General features: G+C 31.5%; 1 protein-coding gene across 32 annotated transcripts in view; it reads left to right on the forward strand.

Annotated features, from left to right (window-relative positions):
- LOC148621393 (rho guanine nucleotide exchange factor 28-like) overlaps positions 1–23,989 on the forward strand; it is a 145,580-nt gene that overhangs the window by 107,945 nt on the left and 13,646 nt on the right. For 22 of the 32 annotated variants that reach the window (XM_088575688.1, XM_088575689.1, XM_088575707.1 and 19 more), the window contains 17 exons: positions 9,245–9,402; positions 11,748–11,788; positions 12,352–12,420; positions 13,679–13,735; positions 14,961–15,013; positions 15,397–15,488; positions 17,360–17,411; positions 17,762–17,814; positions 18,094–18,273; positions 19,098–19,223; positions 19,670–19,787; positions 20,973–21,139; positions 21,409–21,490; positions 21,767–21,852; positions 22,344–22,542; positions 23,088–23,165; positions 23,498–23,607. In XM_088575688.1, coding sequence (XP_088431814.1) covers positions 9,245–9,402; positions 11,748–11,788; positions 12,352–12,420; positions 13,679–13,735; positions 14,961–15,013; positions 15,397–15,488; positions 17,360–17,411; positions 17,762–17,814; positions 18,094–18,273; positions 19,098–19,223; positions 19,670–19,787; positions 20,973–21,139; positions 21,409–21,490; positions 21,767–21,852; positions 22,344–22,542; positions 23,088–23,165; positions 23,498–23,607 — 1,721 coding nt within the window. The remainder of the gene's footprint in view (positions 1–9,244; positions 9,403–11,747; positions 11,789–12,351; positions 12,421–13,678; positions 13,736–14,960; positions 15,014–15,396; positions 15,489–17,359; positions 17,412–17,761; positions 17,815–18,093; positions 18,274–19,097; positions 19,224–19,669; positions 19,788–20,972; positions 21,140–21,408; positions 21,491–21,766; positions 21,853–22,343; positions 22,543–23,087; positions 23,166–23,497; positions 23,608–23,989) is intronic. The other 10 variants (XM_088575698.1, XM_088575699.1, XM_088575704.1 and 7 more) reach the window with 3 other exon arrangements.

A 23,989-nucleotide genomic window follows, 5' to 3' on the forward strand; every position in this document is an offset into this window, starting at 1 on the left:
GTAAAGGCTATAAACTCAGCATGTTTAGAAAAAGTTAAATAGATAACATTTTCTAAACATCCATTTAAGGGGTGATGAATGCGGTGGCTTTTCAATTTGTTGCTTTTATCTCCGTTTATTTTCAATGATAAGACATCATTGCATTGTTGAAACTACCAAAATAGTTGGAGACTAAATACTGTACAAACATTGATCTTACACGTTCCCTTTTTGTTTGATAACAAATGGAATACCTCGACATCTCATTTGATGTTGTAGTTATACATATGTCAATGGAATTTGGTTATATACACCATATAGACAGCTTTAGGCAAAGTTTGTTTCCACCTATAAATTTAATAGTCTGTTCATTTAACATTTTATGGGTAATAGTGATTTGAGAAGTTGTTTTAAACTTAGTTATATTACTTACTTCCCCCAAATGAAACTCATCACCAGAACAAAACAGGGTCAGTAGTGTTATTTTGTGGTTTGATGTTCTTAAAATAAGCATGTTATGACTGTTAAACAGGGCTTTGACTTTTTTAAAGGGCTTTTAACTTGTTTAAGAAAAAAAAGTTTTCCATTCCAGCTACAACATAATACAGGGACTTACATTTTAGAAGTACTAAGTGTCTGTTGCTTCCCATCTCTGCAGTATTTAAAAATCAGCTATTATTATTCAAAGGCATTTATGCCCTTTTCACTATCAAAAACTGGACCACACACAAGTGTCAAGATTAACTTTTTGTGGCCAGTAGCCACCTCGGCTACTAAACTGTAAAATCGATTATCCCAGAAAAAAAGTTGGTAGCCAAGACTTTTTTGGACAAAATTTTGGTATGTAAAAATTCTTGTTTGAGGGTTTGTTCTTGATGTTGCATGAGTGTCTTCAACAATGATTGATTGATTGATTGTTGGGGTTTTGCTGCTCGGACGTTAAACCCCAACAATCAATCAATCAATCATTATTGAAGACTTTCATGCAACATCAAGATGCAGAACAGGAATGAAAGCCCTGTTCCTTGATAATTTAAATTTTTTTCACTGTATTGTGTGATTTGTTGTCACACACACATTCACTCATTCACTCCATAGCCTCCCTATTTATATGCATCATGGAAAACCCTAAAATATGCAGTTAAAGTTAAAATTGTACTTTGGATAATTAATTAAAATTATACAACCAATTCATATAATTTCAAAACTTGAATACATGAAACAGTAGACTTTGAAAATTCTAGAGATTAATTTTGTTTAGATTCTGGACTAATTAATCTCGAGAATATTCAGTCTTACAAAAACAGAATCCTCCTCTAAATCACTATCACATTCTGACACATTTTTGAAAAATATTGGATGCGGAAACTAATAAGCAATTGTAAATAAGAAACCAACATCGGTTATGAACGATTTCCGCATTATTAGAACTGGTTACTGATAAAATTTAACTAGGGACACTACATTTCTGATCAAATGGTAACCAGTTAAAACTCCGACAGCAATTTTTGTTTACAATATTTTTTTTGCACACAGGGGACACAGAACACTGTTTTTTCCTTCCCTGTAGCTGGAATAGTGCTATGGTTTTCTATTAAAGCCTAGAATCTGATGCCAATTACCATTTTCCTAAGCTGGTTTAATTACCAGCATCAGAATTTTAAGCTTTAGCCCATTTGTGCACACTGAGCATAACTCCTTTAAAAAAATTTCAAAACCCGTTTCAGAAGCAAATCAATAAACGACTTTCTGCTATTTGCTTCTAAACTTTTTGTATTCATTATTAACAAGCAATCAATAACCTATACAATTGTTCCTATGGCAACATTTGGTTATATAATACCATAATTTTCTTTCATGTAGAATTCAGTTTAAATCCAGACTATGTGTGAAATGAGATAAACATAATATTACTAGCATTGCTTCAAAGTTGTATGGAGTAGTGGTAGTTTTAAATTTGAGACAGAAAATATCATGGTGAGCCTGATAGGGCAAGTTGAGATGTACAAAACTGATATCATTCTGTTCATAAATGATGCCAAAATCAATACATTATCATTGGAGATTGCTTATATTTCTTTAGAAACATGGTAGTGGCCTGAGATAACTGCCTCTCTGTGATATTGCCTGACTCCACCTCAAAACTGACATTATTCTGTTTTTCAGCAACATCACATTCGATTTGTCATAACATTTTCGTTGGATATTGCCAGTATTTTTCAATATCACAGCAGTAGCTTGAGATAGAAATTATCAGGCAGTTAGAACAGTGAAAAAACAATAAAATTGACAATAAAAAAATATCAGGCAAAAAGGAACAAGAGAAAGATGATTAAGTTGCTGAGAAACTGTATTAAAGTTATAATGTCATTCTTGTTTATTTGCTAGCTATTTTTTTTTGTTTTTGTCTTTTGAATTTGGTTGTTTTTGTAAAATTTTTAGACCTTGGAAAGGATGTCTGCCTTGTTCATTGTACAAGGAGTGTTGATAAAAAAAACTGAATCATTCTTGACTTTAGAGATGGCTCTATGAAGTGTAGATAATGCTTCAATTGCTACTTTAAAGTGTTGATTTTATCACATCTATCCAGCTCTAAAGGCTACAATTAAAACTCCAGTTCTCATCAATATACCCACCCTCCCATGAAGTATGTAATTATTGTGCAGTCTGTAATTAAATTTGTGCAAGATGTAACTAGATATTTAAATCAATCACTAAAAATTAGCAGGTGCCCTGTGTATTAGTAGTTGTTTCTGTATGGCTTGGTTATTTTGCAGACTTTAAACATTGTAGGGTCACTGGTTAAGTCAGGGTCTACCTGTTTCATGGTGGAACCTGTGCCAGAGAATACATGTTACAATATGCATCATTAGTTAACATTATTGTACTTGATTACAGCACTTACTGCCCTGAACTTGGACATTATTGTTGAAACAAAGCTCATTTACCATTCAAGATGTTGATTCATACTATTCTAACATGCCAATTTATGCTTTCCGGCAAAAACATTCATCTATGGGACCATTGACCAAATTCATAAGATAAAGTCCTTCCTCTACTCAAATTTCAAGTGCGGTAATCAAATTGCTTGAAATTAAAGATTTCAAAAAAAAATTCCAGGATTCTGGGAAAACCACAATTTAGGCTACTACGAATCTTTTTCATGTTGAAATTATATTTTTTTGGGGGAGTTAATTTTTATGGATTTTCTTTTCAACAAAAAGAGTTTGATCTGACAGCTCTTTGTACCATAGACGAGCTCCAATAAATCAGCCACCCAAACAAGATTAGGGACTTACTGTCTGTTGACTATTTTGATATATTTCATGTAGTGTGCAGATGTTTTCTCAGAATTTATGATTGAGTCAGTTCTCTTCTGATGTTCAAATGACCTAAAAAAAAATGGTGAAAATATTGTTTTTTCTTCTAAATGTTTATTGTTTTGTTGGAGACATTTATAGTGAGATCGTGTAAGTCAGAATGCTGCATCTGCCCTTGAATTTTTGAACTTCTTTGCTTTTAAATGTTCCCCAAACAACAACAAAGAGGAAAAAACTAAAGATTACAACCCATCTCATGTGACACACATAACATGATAGATGTGTATTGCTATGTTTTACATCAAATTTATCATATGTTACATGATTTTAAGTGTTGCAACAGTTACTTAAGGAGGTATAATGTTAATGTTTAAGTGGTGAATTTAATTTTAAGGGTCACGAGGGCATTTGAAATGTCATGTTTTTGTTGTAAGTGTAAAATGCTTGTTTTTGTAGGAAATGACAGTTTTTCATGTTGATTTTTTTCTTTTTGCACTTTATGTCTTAGAATGAAAGTAGACTTCAACTTCCAGCAAGTCACTCAGTAAAACATATTTTCATTAAATTTTTGTGTCATCAATATCCAATATTTATTTGTACAGATGTAAAATTAACAGTTGAGCTGCACAGGCCTTGGTTTGATAAAAAAAAATCTCAATTTGAGATTCTTTACGACACCAGACCAATATTTATACCATAGGCGGATCCAAAGAGGGGTCCTCCCTTATGTTTGAAAGTTAGGTTGAGCATATATGGAGAAAAAAAATTGAAATCTCCCCCTTGCTCCATTTTTCAGAATTTCTGCTACATTTGCTGATTAAATATTAATATAGAGAATGACTTATAGCAAGTGTAGAAAGTAACTGTTGGTAATCATTTGTGTGTTTGTTTTGACAGATATCTGTCTTTCTTGGCTGTTTAGTTCTTATGACTGGTAGTTTTCTTTAGCAAATATTATAGATGAATTGTATACCTATTTCCTACATTATCTGGCTCTCCTCTGGTATGAATTACAATCATTTCAGCTCTTATTATAAAGGAAACTAATATAATCAGTTCCTACTACTCTTCTGTTCAGCATATCATTTGGTTATAGGTCTTGTGTGTTTTAATTTCAATTTATGTCATACTAGTACAATGTATTTTGATGTATGATACCCATTGGCCATAAGTCTTAGGGTTTTCTATTGAACTTGGTCCATATAAGGTACCTGCACAGAAGTTTCTGTTCCATACATAGACATTATTGGTACCTTTCTCTTTGTTTTAATTTTTTGGGTGATATCCAGATATAAAATCTCTCTTACATTGACCAAAGTATTTAAACTGTTACCCCAGACCATATGTATCTATAATGATTATAGTAATGATCAGTATACTGTTTTATGACTACTATTGATTTCATGTTAGGTCATAAAATAGATACCTGTGGGCCTTAATGGTCTGATTGTCAGATTGTGGTCTGTATGATGTATGATCTGGGTCAGAGGTTAAAGGGTATTTGGAGGAGGTGTGGAAGTTATTTAGAGGAACAAGAGCACTCTCAATTTGCCTCTTGCAGTTAGGTAAAAGATTGTTATTAGAGCAGTCTGGTATGTTTTTGCCTGTGGAATTGAGAGAGATGTATAAGATTCATAATTAAAGTAAATGTAACCTAGAAATGTGAAAGAAAATGAACAAAGGTAGCTGATTGTTTGATCCACAAATTAACTCACTTGTAAGTTATTACTATGATGAAAATGTATACCAAATAAATAAAGTGATGTAATGCCAGCTTTTTAAACAAAAAACTTTAACAAGAGCAATAATGCACAGACTGAGAGACTAACAATGGGTTTGGTGCTAAGCTTTGTTGTTGGGCATAAAATCTCTTACCCACTGCGTAGTACGCATTTATTTACTGTAGACATATAATGATGTAAGAAGTCTTGATGTTTTCTCAGTATGGCTGTTAGATCTTTATTTAAGAAAAGCTGTATGTGTATTGGTAATTAACTCGGTGTCTTTTGGTTTTTCATGGCTAATTGTCTCTTATATATATACCAGTACCATTCAAAGAAAAAATTATAATCACAAATTTTCAGGTTGACATTTTGAATTATATCAATCTCCTATCTACCCTGCAGGTTTAATTTTTTTGGATAAAATCTTGGGTAATCATTGGTATATAACCTTCACCTAATGAATGGTCAATATTTTTTTTTTGATATGATGATAGATTATTTGACGACCTACAGGTACAAGTTTCACCCATTAGCTGGCTTCCAGTTGTCATGTAGTTTCTTTTTCCATTGCCGAAAGTACAACAACCATATGATCCTCGTTCTCTGCACAGAGGTGATGTTTACAATGTGCGATGTATAGGAAATAGGATTTTTGTGACAACTTCATTGTAAACATGGTCAATTTAACAGAATGGACAGGATTTTATCCTCGGAAATGTACATGGAAGCATTTATTAATGGGTCCTCTTTAAGTAATTTGTTGTGTACTTTGTGTATTGGCTTTTTGTTTACATTTTTTGTCAGATTTAAGGCTGACATAACTTCTTTATAGTGGATAAAGTGTTTTATGCATTGTTTGCATTTTATGGATTGGTGAAATATTTGTGGTGTTAGTGATTGTAGACCAAGTTTACAATTTTTAATTTAAGTGATTTTTGGTGGATTAATAAGTGAATCAAGTTCTTTATCCTTTGATACATATCTGAGGCATTTTGGCTGGAGAACCGTCTTGTGTTTTTGATATCTACTACCAGTTTTGAAGTTACGTACAGAATATTGATGAAATTTTTTGTCACTTTAATTTAACAATTGGATATACATGTATAAATGCTTTGAAGAAAAAAACTGCAGTGTTTACCTAATAACAAACTGGAATTTAATTAGCATATTATGCATACAAATGTGCTCATTCATGAAAGTTCTAATGATCACACAACATGTAGATTTAGGAGCTTTTCCATTCAGAGACAAAATTCTTACCCACTTCTGGATATTGTAAAATGTAAGTAGGTCTCCTATTTATTGCATGAGCAAATTTTCATCAAATTTCTGGATAAAATTAGTTTTAATGTGGAGAGAAATTTTTCAGATAGGGTCATGCCAATAAGTAGGGAGTTCAGTTGCAGAGAGGGTAGATTAAAATTGACATCTAACTTAGTGGTTAGTTCCCCTCAAGCAGGATGCATGCCAGGCACACTCACCCTAAAATTGTCTTTTATTGAGTTTAGTCTACAAGTGAATACTGTATTGTCACCTCTGGTATCTTGCTGAAATCTGATTAGCTAGATAATAGTTGTAAAACATGGTAACTGCTAGGCCCTATTGTTAGTTAACAAAAAATTCCAGCCTTGTATTTTAAGTAAATTTTCCTGTTTCATGGTGTAATTCAGTACAATGTTATGCAATTTTAACAATTTTGTACTTCATTCATTCTCAATATATTGACTGCTCTTTTGAATATATTGATTGGTAATCTTATTCTTTTACTGAATTGAACATGAAAAGATGCTTACAGTATTCAAGCCTCAAATGATTAATGGACATTAACTAGTTATGTGTAGATAGTACACTGCATGTACACTGTAGATGTACAGTCATTCAAGCTAACCCTTCCTTTTACCTTAGAATCTGAACCATATACATTTTTTGTTGTTGTTTTCAGTTTTCTATTTGTTTACTTTCCATTGTTAGGTATTAGTGTTGTTTGTTGTTGCTGTCCCATTTTTCTTGTCTTTGTCTTCACTTTTTGGTATTTGAAGACACTCCTAGCCCAAACCATAATTTTGTTAATTTCACTATCAAGCATTTCAGTGGGCTCTCTTGTGCTCACATATTTATTGTGTTTACTGTCAGGGGCCAACTGGCATGTGATAGGCATGATAGTTATATTGCTACCAGTGTAATTAATTCCTGTTATTCACTTAGCCTATTTGTCAGAAAAAATATGCAATTAACAGAAATTATGATTTCAAGGGAAAACATTTAATATTTTCAATGTTTAATTGGGGCATATCATGTCTAATTAGATTCCTGCCATAGCGTCTAGTCAAAAGAAAGAGAAAATATTGTTGTAAAAAAAAGGTTCTGAAAGAAAACTCAGGTATTTCATTAACGATGTATGTATGTTTACCCATTTTTGTACATTTTTGTTTAAATTTGGAAAAAAAATAATGCAATGAAGAGAAATTTTCTTACCTTTTGGTCTTATGCTATGCAAGTAAGAAAAAATATTTAAATGGATAAGATGGGAAATGTTTTTTTCTGCAATTAACAGGTATGGGAGTAAGTGGAATCCACTGTATGTGAGATGCTTGACGTTGTGCTTCTTATTAAGTAACCTCCTTTGGTGGCCTTTGACTTCAAACACATTAAAAAGACAATGTTACACCTTTACAAAGTCACTGGCTCCTTTAATGGTCATTTGAAAGTCTTTAGTTGCCTTAAGACCAAAGATTCGGTGGTTACCTCTATAAAGATCAGCTGATGGCCTACAAACAAAACATTGGATGGTTTTTATACCTTTGAGGCCTTCTATAAACAGGACATGACTATGAACACAATAAATTATCACTGTTCTAATCTAAATATAAAAAAATCATTCGGTCTGACAGATTGAGGACCCTCGGCTAATTATCAGACTGTTCATTGGACCATTTATGATCGGATGTATCATAAATAATATTACTCCTTGTACCTGGTAAGTTTCTGTATGTGAATTCTGTATAGGGATTTCCTTGTTATGGTTGTTTAATTCTGCTTTGTCACTCTGTATACAAATATTTTATGGTCAAATTAGTTTAATAAGTAATTAAACTTATGGTTCATTATGTAGTCTTACTACTATATTGGTAATTATTCGGGTGCATTAGTACAGAACAATTCATCCCTCATGGTCAAACATCTGGAGTTAGAATCCATCTATTAATTAGACTTGATTTCTCTATTGAAAGGATCATATTTTTTTGTGCAATAAGGCCAGGAGTTGTTGGCCAAGGCCTGGATCCTTGATATTCTCATAGATGTTGAAATGGATAAAACTGTATTTATAAACCAAGATCAAGTTGTTTTTTTTTTTTTTTATTTAAGAAAATGGGCAGCATCGGCATGTGTTTTTTCACCTTTGAAATACTACAAAAATAAAGAGTGTGATTAAAAATTTTTCTCCTACATATAGAATTTTAGTTTTCTTCAGGCTGATTATTATGTTGGTCGTATATAGAAACAAAGTATGTTTTTATGAATTAGCTTTTATGAACAATTTTTGAGAGGTCATGTGGTTTATGATTTGTTTATTATATTGACCACAAATACAGGTGGTTATAGTATCATAGCTTAGGTCATATTGTCATCAAGTCATTTTTAGCAGACTTGGTGACTCATTTCATATTTTGTGGTATACTGGAGACAAGATGGTGATGTTCAGATGCAGACCTGTTACGTAAACCTGTTACTTCTGCTTTAAAACAGAAGTCTGCTTTTTTCAAATCCAGATTTTAACAACTGTGTATTTTCTTTCAATTTTGCCATTTTCCTCTTTGTTTGTTGAACTTGTTAACTTAGGTCTGATAATTTGTGAAGTACCATTGCAGTCTACCAGTTCAACTTTAGTTTTGTATCTTTTGGCCAAGTTCATCCTTCCTAGGTTTATGTCGATAGCAGAGGTGTTTACTTATACAGATTTTCTGTATTTTCTACAGATTTTGACTGCAAATTACACTCTATGGATGGTGAATATCTCCAAAGTACCTTTGTTAAAATTTCAGAAAGTTCAGGATTTTACAGATCATTTCCATAGAATACCTTGAAAAGTACGGATTGTCATCAAGTTGTACAAATAGATCTGAGATAGGCTAAAATGTATTCCAGTGATGTTTCAGTTTTTGCAATGCTATGTATGATCTTGTGTACTACTCTGTAAATGTGTTCTTTCTTCTATTTCAGCTTCAGTGACAGGCTTACGTCATACACAGTCTTTTAAAGATAACAGATCGTCTTCAGCACCATCTCGTTCACAGGTAACCTCAACACCACTCAGCTCTAGCACAGCCTCACCATTTTTATCGTCAATACCCGACTCCGATCCCGAGTCTGAGCTAGAGGTAAGAGTAAATCTATTTTTAATTTTCTTTTTTTTTGTGTTTGTTACATCATTTGTTATTTTGTCTGTTTAATTGTTAAATCTCTAGGGTATGGTCTGAGCAAAATTCTTAAATTGGGACTTTTCATAAGTCGCTTGAGTTTTCCTCAAATCTTCAATATGACGTCATTTGGTTAGTTGAAATTTTAGATGAAAAATAACTTGAGGAAAAACTCAGGGGTCTAAGAAAAGGCTAATTTTTTGTCATTGTGTTGATTTTATCATTTAGAATGTTGTAGACACATTATATATTGTAGTTCATGTATGTCTTTTACTAATAGAAAATCATTTACAAGAACCATAAATGCAGAAATATATTTGTGTATTCATATTCATGGTAGCTCCTTCATATCCTTTATAAACATTTAATATACAAATTATAGTTATGACAACCGTAAGTCTTGGTTTAAAAGATGGGAGGCATACTTTGTACATTTTGAGTAATTACAATTCATATTTCTTTGCAGTTGAGCACAAGATATGTAGTAATATATTGTCATTTCTATTTCTTTCTCTTTTGTTTTATAGTCTGGGCCTTTTTTCTTTGCATTTTTGACTCATTTTATTTATGATTTTTCCTTTATTTTAGTGCAGCAAAGTTTAAGAAATATCATATGCTGCTTATAATGCCTAATTTTGTCTATTACATTTTGCTAATTAAAATCCATAATAACTGACAACTTTCTTTTGTTATTTTTATTATTGAACTCCAATGCTTGTCATAAATTTGCTTTTTATATACCCTAATTATTACAAATGTTCTATGAAGAAGCATGACCTCATAACCCTTAGCTTGTATAAAAAAATATTGCTTTCCCCTTGAATCATAGTGGTAGTGCCTCCTTTTATCCTAAAATAATTTAATAAACAGTTTTAAGAAACTCTTTAAGATTTAGTGCCAAGTCCATGCATAAAATTATATTATTTTGAGGAGTCTAAGGAAATAACTTTTTTACTTCATAGCTGTCTTTCTTTTTGAAATGAAAAATCTGAAAGTGAAAGTAGTGACCTATTTATTCAACCTTACAAACAACTATCATTTCATTATTTCAGTTGAGAGTTTTAAACTGTAATGTATGTGTTTGTAGATTAGGTTATTTTATAGTAGTCTGTCTGGAATGCCAGTTTTGTCATAACTAATTAATGTACACATATATGCTTCATTGTGTGTGTGTTGAGTAATATACATTAAGTTGCACACCGAAATGCTAGGTATTTGTTTTGGGCTATGTTATTTCATTTCTCTTATCTTCTTTTATCTATATAGGAAAACATGTCTTGGGAACTTGATAGCATAGTAAATTTAGTATCTTCACCATCAAATTAAAAAAAAAATCATATTCCTTTCACTGTGTACTTATGGTGTAGTGAATCTTTCATTATTGACTAAAATAAAAAGTACCCAAAGAATTGTGTTCAGAAGTCAGGAAGAAGCCTTCTTTACCCTTGTGCTACTTTGTACATGTATCATATATGAAGGTCAGTTTAAATTGCCTTCACTATCAATTTCTTTGCCAGACGTAAGTTAGACCACAGGGTAGCGTTAAGAAATTTTTAAAAGAGGGTTCCAATCTAGTAATGTATGAAAGAAATGGAATCAGGTTGAAGTCAGAGGCTGTAGTCCAAGGGAATCGGGTTAAATTCCTGTAAATGTAACATTATGATATATCAAAAGTTTTGAAGGCACAATATATTCTCATATTGTTCTTTTAGTTCACAAATATGATTTTTTTTCTGAAATTGACCACTGATGGCTAACTTGTACACTTTAATAGTATGTCAAAATTAAAACATCATATCATTATAGTCATATATTAGTCTCTTTATTTTAAGCACCTGTTATATATTCTATATGTTAATTTAAAGTTCACTGCTAAAATTAGATTATTGGAATAGCTCAGTGTAAATGCTGCAATATTGGTTAAATAGTGCTAGCTTGAATTAAACATTTTCCTTATCTTCAAAAAATGTAAACATGAAATTTCAGTTCACATCCATATTTGTATTTACCGGTATTTGAAAAGCTTGAAAAAAAATCTTTTTCAGGACTTCTGCCTGACAAGCTCACATTCTTGAGAAATAACTTTTTGACTTGTATCTCGTATTTCCTTTTTGATCATGGAGATCAAAGGGTTTTGATTTCCACTGAATGCTTTTGTCAATATTTGTTTAAACTGTAATTTTATAATACATGTACTTATACCACTAAAAGTTAGGGTACATTATAAATTCATGTCAATATAAACTTATGAAGTGTTTGAAAAATAAAACAAATTTATTATTAAGCAACATTCTCTTATGTTTCAGGCACCACAGGTGATACATAGATTGAGTTTACCACCAACAAGGTATATCTATTAGAGTTATCTCTCTTTGTATATGATTTTAATAGAAGTTTTTTTGTGAAACGGTTTATTTAAAGAGCACAATATCACACATTAAACAGTTCTTTTACCACTTGTTTGTATTTTCATTTGGTTGCAATCTACATCAATATTTACATTATGCTTTTTTCATTTTGCATGATATGCTCTTCAGTAAACTTTCATTGCTTGAATTAACTCGAATCTTTATCATCATTTTCATCATTTTTTATTGAAACATATCTATAGGACAATGGGCAAAATTCCTTTTAGTGGACTTTTCCTATCAGTATCCAACTAAAATTTAAAGATTCCATCGTGGAAGCTTTTTAGCTAATATTTTTTTAATAATGTAGTTGTTTTTTTTTTTTTTTTCAAATCAAAATATATAAAATTCTGAAACTTCTACCAGTATAATTATTCTAATTACTAAGACATCTAACAAGGCTTTATATTATTTGAAAATTCTATGTGATAAACACTTTTTGTCCATTGTCGCATATGTTTGGTTTTTTTTGGTTATTAACAGCATGTAGCTTTGTTAACAGTTTGACCTCACAGTTGGCACAAGCAGGCTATATTCCCTGGCGTAAGGCGCATAAGTTTCACGACATTGAGTAAGTTCCTCTAGGTGGTTCTGGGTAAACTATGGAATAAAGCTATCTTAGAATGGGGAAAGTCTGATGAATATAGTGTCTGATTTATGAATTATGTATTTAGAATAAATAGCACTCTAAATATTATATACTGCACAGGCACATTTAAGTCTACAGCACTGAAGTTAGTCTCTGAATGCATGTAGTTTGCATAGTTTTCTTTGAATCTTGTTGTCTTTAATTTTATTAAAACATTTTATTTTTTTTTGTGATGGCTAAGGCATATATAATTGACACGTGAGGTCTCTAGAACCATTTCTTTCTTGTTGTAGTCATTCTTATCCCAAGGAGGGGGGGGGGGGTTATTTGTTAAGAAAATTTATACAAGATTCACTGCATTTTATAGCTTTTATCATGATTGAAATTTACAATGGTTGAATTATTGTAGAATGTTTGCCCAGTTATCCCTCAAAGTCAAGCCATTTCTAATCATTTTGTTGTAAACTATTACTACTTATGTTTAAATCAGCCATGATACATTCATTTATATCTATGTAATATTGTATTCTATAAAAATAAAACATGATAAGTGATGAATCATCACAATGTCGTATTGCCGGTTATTTTGGCAGGTGTAAAATTTTGGGATTTTTAGACATAAAGGTATACCAAAAATTTTGGCGTTTCTTATTTTGGCTGATGCTTAGTGGTGCATAAAGTGTAAGCCCAGAGTATATATTTCATGGAGTCTATTTTGGTGTTTTTAGCAATGAAATCCGCCAAAATTAGCACTCTGCGAAATTACCCGCTAAATAGTTTCTGATTAAGCATGATAACAAATAAGTGCATATTTTTCTCATCTTTATTAACTTTCAAACTCTCTTCATTAATATAACTATAAACTAGCATGTTTTTTGGTATCAGTATCGGTTGATCATTTTTGAGGATCTGTTCAGAGAGATTTTATGAGGTTTCAAAAGATCTTACAAACGCATCATGAAAAAAGATTAAAACAGTGTACTATGGAGATCACTTTCTCACCCAGGGGAAAAGTACTTACTAAATTATGATGGTTTACATAAGCAATGTATCTTCTATTTCTTTATGTATGAGAATCATGGCTGACAATATATATTCCTTGCTAAGTGTATAAATTTTATCTAAATGCATGTATTTTTCTAATAAGACTTTTTCTAAGGTAAAAACTTAGTTCGACTACATCTCATCACTTTGATAGAGAGCATGTTTAATGATTCGTTTCTTTTATATTTCTGTACAGTAAACCTATAGATGAAGATTTGGAACAAGAACATTTCAGAGGAGTGTTACTTCAGGGGTAGGTATTATGTATGGATGGAGAACTTCAGTTGGTGGGGCACCAATTTTGTGAAATTTGTGGTCTGATCAATTAAAAACTACACCAAAATCCAACATTCTGACATATCACAATAATCAATATCTATAATTAAGAATATCTATGCAGTTATTGCATAGGAACATTTATACCCCCACTAAATGAGTGGTTGGTATATGGCCATTCAAATTTTGTGGCAATTATCTCGGCTCCAAATATATGGATTTATTTCAAATCTGGTTTGTGGCTATATATAGATGGAGCATATGTAATTGATTTTGGTGAATGTCAGATATGAACTTCCTGAAACTTAATGTTTTTCACTATATGAAAGTAAAGATAATTTTCATTATAAACATCTCAACTTCCCCTGGACCAGTTTATTTCAAATTTGTTATGTGACTTTATAGGATGGGGCATATGTTGTAAACAATTTGATGGCTATCCAATATCAACATCCTGTTTTGTCGGATAACCATACATGTGGGTACACCTAGCACGACAACATGCACAACTAGATGTTCTTAAAGTTCAAGGGGTTGTTTTACAAAAACGTAATTGAGGAGAGTAAGGAAAAAAAGGCAAATTTAATGTAACTTATTAATCTCTTGACAAATGACTGTATCACTCTATCTTAGGGCCTTAAAGTACAAAAAAATCCTCAAATGTAGATCATCTTTATAAAAAAAGAATGAATTTCCTGTTTATTATATCAACAGGATATAAATATTATCTAACTGGTATTATGGCATCTGTTAAGTTATAAATATGAAAAAAGTAACTTTTGCATCAGAACTCAGGATGTAGAAAAAAAAAATACAATACCAAAAATCCTGCATAGGAATTGAAACTATTCTGTTTGTTTCCCTGTTTTCCCGTCGTCCAGTTTGGTTGAGATTATAATGTTTGCTTAAGTTATTAACTGTATATTTTGATGTGGATGCCACAATACGATAGAACTATGTCAGATGAGAATTCTCTACGTAGAAAGGGGGCTTGTAAGAGAAAGGGGAGTGAAAGATGGAGGGATCCTTCTAAAATATTTTGTGATGAATTTAGGAGGTAAGGATGACACCACTTTATGGTATCTATAGTATGAAAAAAATGTGCCCCCCTATAGATCAAGTACTATAATGTTGAAACTAGGACTTCTTGTTAAATAGTCCTATTTGTTATTTTTGTTAATTTCAATTTGATCATTTTATAGAAGCAGCACAGATGGACCTCCTGAGTTCACAGAGTCTTCAGATGAAATTGATGGTAAGGTTTTATATGGCTACTTCAGATATAAATGAAATGATCTTGCAATGATGAAAATGTATTTAAAGAATTTTTTTTAAGTATTTATGGTTTGTGTTACAACAAGAATGCTGCCTAGTTTGAAAGTCTTCGACAAGAGTCTTGGGCTTGATGATAATTTCATTGTACATGTATTTGCTGTTATGCAGGACCACATGATACTAGTGTAATGATTTTGCAACTAGTCAAATGTATCTGTACCTATTTCTTCCAATATGTAAAGTCTGAAAATCTGATAAAAAATACTGAAAAAAAAAATTTAAATACTATAAGTGTTGGCTCTAACCAGATATTTTCTAAAGCTATATTTTAATTGAAGAAATAACACTATTGCTGTTTCACAGGACCAAGTGATACTAGTGTACAGATAACAGATGATTTTTTGAATGTTTATAAAGAAGAACCAGAACACTGGAGTGTTACAGTAGATAAAAAGGTAAAACAAACTATAGAATTTACCTTTAAATACTGAATACTGTATACATGTAATGGGAAAATTTCACGGTTTTTGCAAGTAGTCTGCTTTTTACGGTTTCAGTTTCGGGATCGTTCCTCAAATTGTATTTCATTGTTCTTTGAGGAAATAACTTGCGACAGTATAATTTTCATATTAGGGGTCTTAACATGAAAATAGCAAAAATGTGTGATTGATTGATTGATTTTTGGTGTTTAACGCCCCAAGCAAGAATATTTCAGTTAGGCAGTGAACATGAAATGATGATGAAATGAAAAATGGGATGGGACACAAGGATAATACTGTCAAAAAATTTTGATTGCCACCGGAAATGTGGAGAGGTGTGTAGGGTTTGGCAATTTAGCCTCCTGTAGCAGAGCGCAGAGATTCCTACTTCAGCAGAATACAACAGCAGGGTTCTTTAACAATAGAGAAACATGGCATCTTTCCCAACATGTTGCACCATTATGGTTTATGGTCAGTTTTTCTGTATTATTGCCTGAGGATCCCAGCTTGTAGCAGCCAAGGGTACCCCATTCCACCACCTTGGGCACACAACCCAGTTGCTCTATGGTTCTGAACACTATTAAGTCGCCTATTACGACAAGCTTAGCGCTGCTGCAGGCCTGTTCTTTTGACACCTGGACCCCCATGAGGCGCAAAAATTTGTGACATATGGAATCTGAACCACTGGGTTGAATGTTTTTGGTTTTGGAAAAAAATATGTAGAGAAACCTGAATGTGCATATTGCTTCAGAACAAGAATGTTTCAAAAGTCTGGTTTATTTCATGGTTTGGTGTAGTTTAAAAGTGTTTGAGGGTTTGGTTTAGACAAGGTCTGGTCTATTTCATGGTTTGGTGTAGTTTAGAAGTGTTTGAGGATTTGGTTTAGACAAGGTCTGGTTTATTAAAGGTCTTATTAACACCAGTTCCTGATTATTACAGGTGTGTGGTTTATGAGGGTCGAATTCAGATCAGGTTCCCTTCTCCAGTCCACAATGCCATTTCTATACTTAAAACAAATTAATAAAAACAAATTGTAACTCTTACATGTATGTTGTCATCTCATTGTTGTCTATTTTTTTCAAATTAATTCATTTGTTGTTTTGTAAGTCTAATTATTAGGTGTCAAAATATCAACAAAAATATCACTTTGTGGAGGATGAAAAATAAGAAGATAATGCTTTACTTAAACACTCATCAAAAAAGTGGCAATGTTTACATAGGAACCTATCAAAAGAAATGTTAAAGAGATTACCATGTGTGTAATATACCACTTGTTGATTGCAGTGTCAATATCACTTGTCATGCCTGTATTCACTTTGTTAATTCCTATGGATTATCTTGTAATTATCTAATTAATTTGATAATTGGTTGACAAATCATAGATAACAGTGTAATGTTTTTGTCAGTAAAATTGTAGCCTCAGGTGTCTTTGAAGTGCCTCTTCACCTGAAGATTCACACCTTTTTGTTTACCTGTCTAAATCAGCTGATCACCTGTGATCATATTCAAGTGAAGTTGACATCTGAACTGTGGTCAATACTTTTTATTGAAAGTCGGTTATTGACACTTCAGTTGTTAGATTTGTTTGGACAATAGTGCTGACAAATTTGTTGGAAGAATGCAATTCCAATGTTCTGAACAATTAGCTGAATTACTTTTGGACAAGAAGTAGACTTGGCCATAATGTTTGGTCTACTGATAGACAGAATGGCAATAGAATGGACTGAATTTTCAATTTAACCTTTTAACCTAGGATTTTAATAGTGCTATTAACCACAATAGTGGTAATTGTACATTTATTGTGTATATATTTTATTCTGATGGATTCAGTGTTATTTGATCCACAGGTTTTAAAGAAAATGAATACCAAGGATATTAAAAGACAAGATACTATATGGGGTAAGTTTGAATATATATATTTTTTTTTTAAATGAAGGAACTGTTGCATTCAAATATTTGGGTTGTTGCATCATGTTTTTGAAATGCTGAAAAAAATGCATTTCAAAATCTTCGAGATAAAGAAGTATTTGGCTATTGTGTAATAATTTGTCTCACAAAGGTGATATGATGTGATGCATAGGAGTGAGTTCTATAAAAAAAATTAAAACTAATATTGTCAGGCTCAAAAAGTGTGGTAAGTGACTATTTTTAATTTAAAAAGATACGACAAAAAAATTTTTCTTATATTTGGCGAATAAAGGATTTATATGATTTTAAAATGAAAATTTAAATATGTTTTATGTTTTCAGAATTGATACAGACAGAGAGACATCACTGTCGAACATTAAAGATTTTGCAAAAGGTTTGTATCTATGCCCTATTTGTTACTTTGAAAATCCAGTGTATACAGATATGAGGTTGCTTAAAAAGGTAACAAGGTTTAATGTGTAATGGAAACATTTGTAGAGAATTTCACAAACTATAGACTTACCACACAACCACAATTTTTTTTTATTCTTTATGGGTTCAACTAAAAAGCTGTAATTTTTCTTTGAATTAAATGAAAAAAAATGAATTTATGGTTTGCTAACACAGCAAGAGAAAATGACTCCCTATTGATATAATGATTCTTTTCCAACAGGTTTATAGTGAAGGGATTCTAGAAGAATTACTTATGCCACCAGAAACTGTGGAAAAACTTTTCCCTCAGTTAGATGAATTAATTGAAATACATATGACATTCCTGAATAACTTACAAGAATTACAGAGTCGTAGACCTGACCATAGTGTGGAGTTCATTGGTGATACTCTTGTACATCAGGTATTCTACTTCTCATACATGTACATATACATGTATAACTTGTACTTGTATTATTTCTGTAATACAGGATTAAGCACTGTTTTTCTAGAATTTATGAAAGTGTAAAATTGGACTGATAATACTGTTTTAAGCCGCTAAACAGCTCTATGTTTTTTTGAACTGATGGTAGACAATTTGTTTACGATATGTACATTGAATTTAGGCTATTGTAAAAACTGTCATTGCTGAGGTTGTAAATTTTTGTCCCTTATATGATAAATACCATTGTCCAATCTGACACTACAAAGTTGCAAAGAGACATTACCACTCTTCCAATTTGTCCATCTTTTAATTTCGCCTTTTTTTAACTCACTCGTACATGTATCATCAGCTTTACCATCGGTATAACACAGTTTTACTGCCAAGCATATGGGATATAAAAGATAGATGTTGATTGTTTGGCACATGGTGAGATTAATGTGTGTGAATGGAGTGACATGCCTTACTGTCGGCTGTTGCTTTTCTGAGCTAACAGATTAAAAATCTGAGTTTTCTTATCCTGAAATGCTTGAAGTACATTTGTACATTTATCTACCGTAGGACATAAAACTCAAATCAATCAATTAATCAAAATCAGCCTTAAACAAATTTTTACTAAACCACGAACACCATTAGTTATGAATACCTTAACCCTTTTGATTTTTAATAGCACTATTAATTAAAGTCAGAACATGTACATGTATAGCCATAAATCTCCCTCATTAGAAAAGCAGAATTTAATTACTCTAGAATTTTGCTTAGGCTAAAGAAACAGCATCCACTATACAACTGTTTTTTTTTTTCAGTTTTCCAATGAATCAGTGGACCACTGGAAGAAATGCTATGGTATATTTTGTGCTAATCAGAAGGAGGCAGTCCAGTTTTATAAAGATCTTCTCATTAAAGATAGAAAATTTTTTCATTTTATACAGGTATGAATTCAAACCTGAATGTCGTTACAATGTTAACAGTTGTAATAATTTAAAAAAAACTTGTTTGGGAAAAAGTCCTAAACCTAATTTTTTTATGAAAAAAAAAACATTTTACATTTTAATTTCAGATTTTTTACAATTAGCTATTTTTGTGGTTGATATATTTTTTGCTCTTATATGTACATGTATTTATGAACTGCAAACATTTTTTCTCTTGGAAAATTGATATATTCACAGAATTTTTTGTAATTTGTATTTAGTATGGTTTGTGCTACCTCATTCTGATATTCTAAAGTTCCAACAGTTATTTCCTTTCTTTAACTGATTTACGGTGCATTATTTTGTAAGCCAATAATAAAATTATTCCTGTTAAAACCTGTAAAATACCCCTATTGGCTCACAGGTGGTACTATTTATTCATATTGGTTGCTCATTTTCTGTTTCAGAAATGTGGTAAACATAGTTTATGCAAAAAGCGTGATATTCCAGCGTTTCTGTTGTTAGTTACTCAGCGACCAACCAAATATCCTATACTCATAGAACATATACTCAAACGAACTAATGGTAAGTACTCATAGAATACTTATTTAAACAATCTAATGTTAAGGAATCATAGAACATGTACTCAAACTAATGGTAAGCATCATATGTGATTCCATGGCTTCAGTCTTCATTGAGGTATATTCACTATTTCAAGCCTTTTTATACTACCGCCAAAAAATTTCATCATCTGGGGACACTTTGTTTCCATCCATTAACTTTAGTTGTGGATGACCAATAGTTACTTACAACTAAAGGCAGGGACTTTGTGGCCCCTAATGTTTTAGAAAAAGGGTAAAAATAGAATGTTTGATTTTTTTTTTTATTTTAATTATTCTTTTTTGTATTCTGTTCCTTTAGTATTTAATTATGGTGAACAAATTTATCAGCGATTTTATGTGTTTTTGGACTGCTTTCTAGGTATAGAAGGTCAAAGTTGGGCAATGCCCAAAAAAATCAATTTTTTATTTTTTTATTTTATTTTTGGATTCCTCTTAAAAATCCCTGCCTGTGTTTTTCAATCAGATTTCTGATATCTTTTACGTTTTTCTAGTCATAAGGTGTCAAAGGAACCAAACCAGAAAGAATCATCTTTTTTATTTTTGGTCTTATTTTGAAAATTTTTAACTAATTTTTAATTTTGTGTAATAAAGTGTCCTAACTATTTGATGTGTCCACAATAAATTGTAAGTCCTTAAGCTTAAGTGTGTCAAAAACTAATATCGTGTCCTCAGTTGCCCCTACTGTTCAGGGTTAAGCTATCGTATCATGCTCGGCGAAGCTTTTTATTTCTCTGCCATAACTAGTATCTAACCTTGCTTCTGCATGCAAATTAGTACAGTACAGTAGTAAGTACTTTGGAGATACATAACCAATTGTGATCATACTTTATGACAATTCACATTCTGTATAGTATACTAATAAACTAGTGAAGTTATGTGAGATTGTTTTTAATCAATTCTATTTAAGATGATTCACCTCAGTATCATTAAAAGAATTTTCTTTACCGACTTATGGCTGTGACAAGATAGAAGTAAGCATTTCTTCATCGCACATAACACATTTCTTGTTTCATTAGTTTTGAAAGAATGTGAAATCATTTGCAATCATCTATAGTTATAATAAGTATGTCATGATACTTTGTGGTATAGCTCCGGAAATATGTCATTCAAAGTGTAATTATATCATTATTATATTCTTATTTTTTAGATAAGAAAGATAGAGAAAATTTAAGTCGAGCCTTGCAGCTGAGTAAAGATTTATTAGAGGGAATTGATGAACATGTAGATGCTTATGAATTGAAGAGAAGATTAACAGAGATCTACACCAAACTGGATCCTAAATCATTTGCAATGTACAAAAATAGGAAATTCAAGGTAAAATTTGATTAAACTTTCTCCATTTAGAACTTTTAAAAATTTTGGAGGCAAGTAAAAAATTTTAAGCAATTTTATTTTGCAAACCAGCGTCCAATTGTATAAGTAATATGAAAGTAGCTTATCTATTAGATAAACAAAAAACTTTTCTTCATGAAATAAAATTACCTCTTGTCACTATTGGGACAAAAGACCAAATTCCTTGCTGATTTTCTAAAAAAAAATAAGATAAGAGACAAAAAATTAACTTTCAATTACATCTTTTTCAGAGATCAGATATATATGCTAATGGTAGAAGCCTGGTGTATGATGGTCAGGTCCACATGAGAAGTGCCAGAGGAAAACACACAGGTAAGGGCAGATAACTCATAATCAAGGGGAGTTAATAGAAGTATGGCATATCAAATTCTGTGGTATATCAAGAAGAGGAAATGAAAGTAAACCTTTAAAGATATCACAATAAAATACAGATTTAAAGTACTTTGTATCAATTGGCTTCTACCAAGTTGTGCATTTTTATAGGTTTAACTTATTTTATCATTAGTATTAGCAGAAAAAGTGTTAATCTTAGTCATTGAAAAATTGTGAAAAAATAATATACCTGTATAATATTTTTTGTATTTGTAGAGGTGATATGTGTTGTCCTCACAGATGTGATATTTTTCATGCAAGATGTCAATGGAAGATATAACTTTTATTCCCAAGACGACAAGGTATGGAATTATAAGACTTAAATATCTGATTAAAGTCCTTTAAAGGAAGCCTCTCTTACCGTGTCCAAAATTTCGGTTTTTGATGAGCATAAAGCTTTTGATTTTTAGCACAGTTAAAGCATCTCCTGAAAAAGCCATGAAAATGGTTAATATATTTGAACATTACCCATATCAATTAAAACAATATGTCAGAGAGGAAAAAAGAAAAATGTTCAACTCAGCATTATGTACAGTGTTTTCACAAAAAAAATATGTTTTAATGAAGTATAAGAATTATTAAAGCGTTTCTTTCACTCATAGTCTTTAGAATACCACATGCAACCATGTCTACAGTAATTGGCTGCATTTTCTTTCAAATCTTAAAGACTGGCATTATTAATATGTCTTGTGTTGTTTCTTATCAAAACGTGTACATGTACTACACAGTACAAATTTAGGCTTCCTTCTTGTTTTTGAATGTCATGTTAATTATATTCTTCATATATTTTCAGTCTTGTGTGATTCCACTTTTTGAACTGCTGGTCAGGGAAAAGTCAGACACACGAGACAGTCGTGGGATATACCTCATCAGTCATAACAAAAAAAATCCTGAAATGTACGAGATTGTATGTAACACAGCAAATGATCGTCAGAAATGGATACCAATTCTACAGAAAGCTGCATCAAACTGTCCTCCAGATTCAGCTAATGGTAGGTTTTTTGATCCGGGAAGAATGTAGTACTTTAACACAGCCCTTGTATGTTGGGTACAATTTGTAATTTAGTTGAAAAATGACATGGTTAAGAAACATGAAAAATTGTAATGTTTGTTATTGCAATAATGCTTTTGGTTGGTTTGGTGTAATTGCCATTTTAATAAGGATTGAATGTTTCGACTCATGAAACCTCACATGTAAAGCCGATTATCTAAAGATATTAGCACATTTTAGTAATATGCACAGTAAATGTCATCATTAATCTGTGAAGTATACAGTTCTTTTTAGCTAAAATTTCTTTATTAGTGCAATGAAATTTTTTTAAAGATTCCTCCTGTATTTAAATATTAGTGAATAAATAATTTATGTCTAAAGACTTATCAAACTGCCAAAAATTGCCAAAATAGACAGATATTTTGATTTAAAAGACATCTAAGGTAGAGCAAACATTTTCTCAAGGACAAATATTTGATGAGATATATAAAAAAAAATAATTTGTCAAATCATATAACTGTATTTTGCCCATATTTATATTATCAGTTGATGAAGGGGACATAATAAGAGAAGAAATAAGACGAGTAACAGAGGAGAGGTCAGCTAAGGTCAATGATATTATAGGTTAGTAAATTTAGGAATTTATAAATGGCCTGTCATTTGTGTAGATGGTGCACTCAAGTATGGCTTCAGTGATTTTCTTCATTTGTTAGATCATTTTTACAGGTTTAAGATCAGTTTTTCTCAGACTGCTGTTTTCTCCTGGATAATTGTTTCAGTTTCATACTAATTACTACTTTTTGACCTAATTAATTTTGATTTAATTTTGGAATCAAATTTTATGTCAGTTCCGAGGAAATCAAAGATGATTGCATCTGCTTTTCAGATTTTTGATAGATTATAACGCCAGATGAGTTTGTTCTTTTGTTAATATGTCCATTTATTTTATTTTACAGAAAAGTTGCACATTAAAGATAATGAAATAAAGCATCTTTGTGATGAAAAGAACATATTGATGGTTCAACTGTTAGATATTTACAGTGGTAGGGAGGAGAACAAACTTAGGGTAAGTGACTAAAGTATTGCTTCGACTAAAAATCATGCAAAAGAAGACGACGAGAGATCATTTCCAAATATTTGGGCTTCAGAATATATAGAGACAGTGTTTTCAATAACTTAGTATCAATTGAATTAAGGTTAAGTAGAATTCTACAGCATTTATAGGGAAGAAAACATTGCAGGAGTTTTTTATAAATGGTCCATAAAGTATATCTAGGAGGCTTGAAATTAAATATCGACTAGGTGATTAATGGCACTTAATTAAGTCCAGTGGTGTATTCTTGCAGTTTCAGAATACCATGTAGAAAATTAGGAAAACAGAGAGGGATAAGAGGGGGCAAAGCATTATTTATCCCATTCCAGCTGAAACACCCCTTAAAATCAGATAT

This window comes from Perna viridis, chromosome 3 (assembly GCF_037379345.1).
Source record: "Perna viridis isolate PV_CMFRI_1.1 ecotype Kerala chromosome 3, ASM3737934v1, whole genome shotgun sequence".
NCBI lineage: Eukaryota > Metazoa > Mollusca > Bivalvia > Mytilida > Mytilidae > Perna > Perna viridis.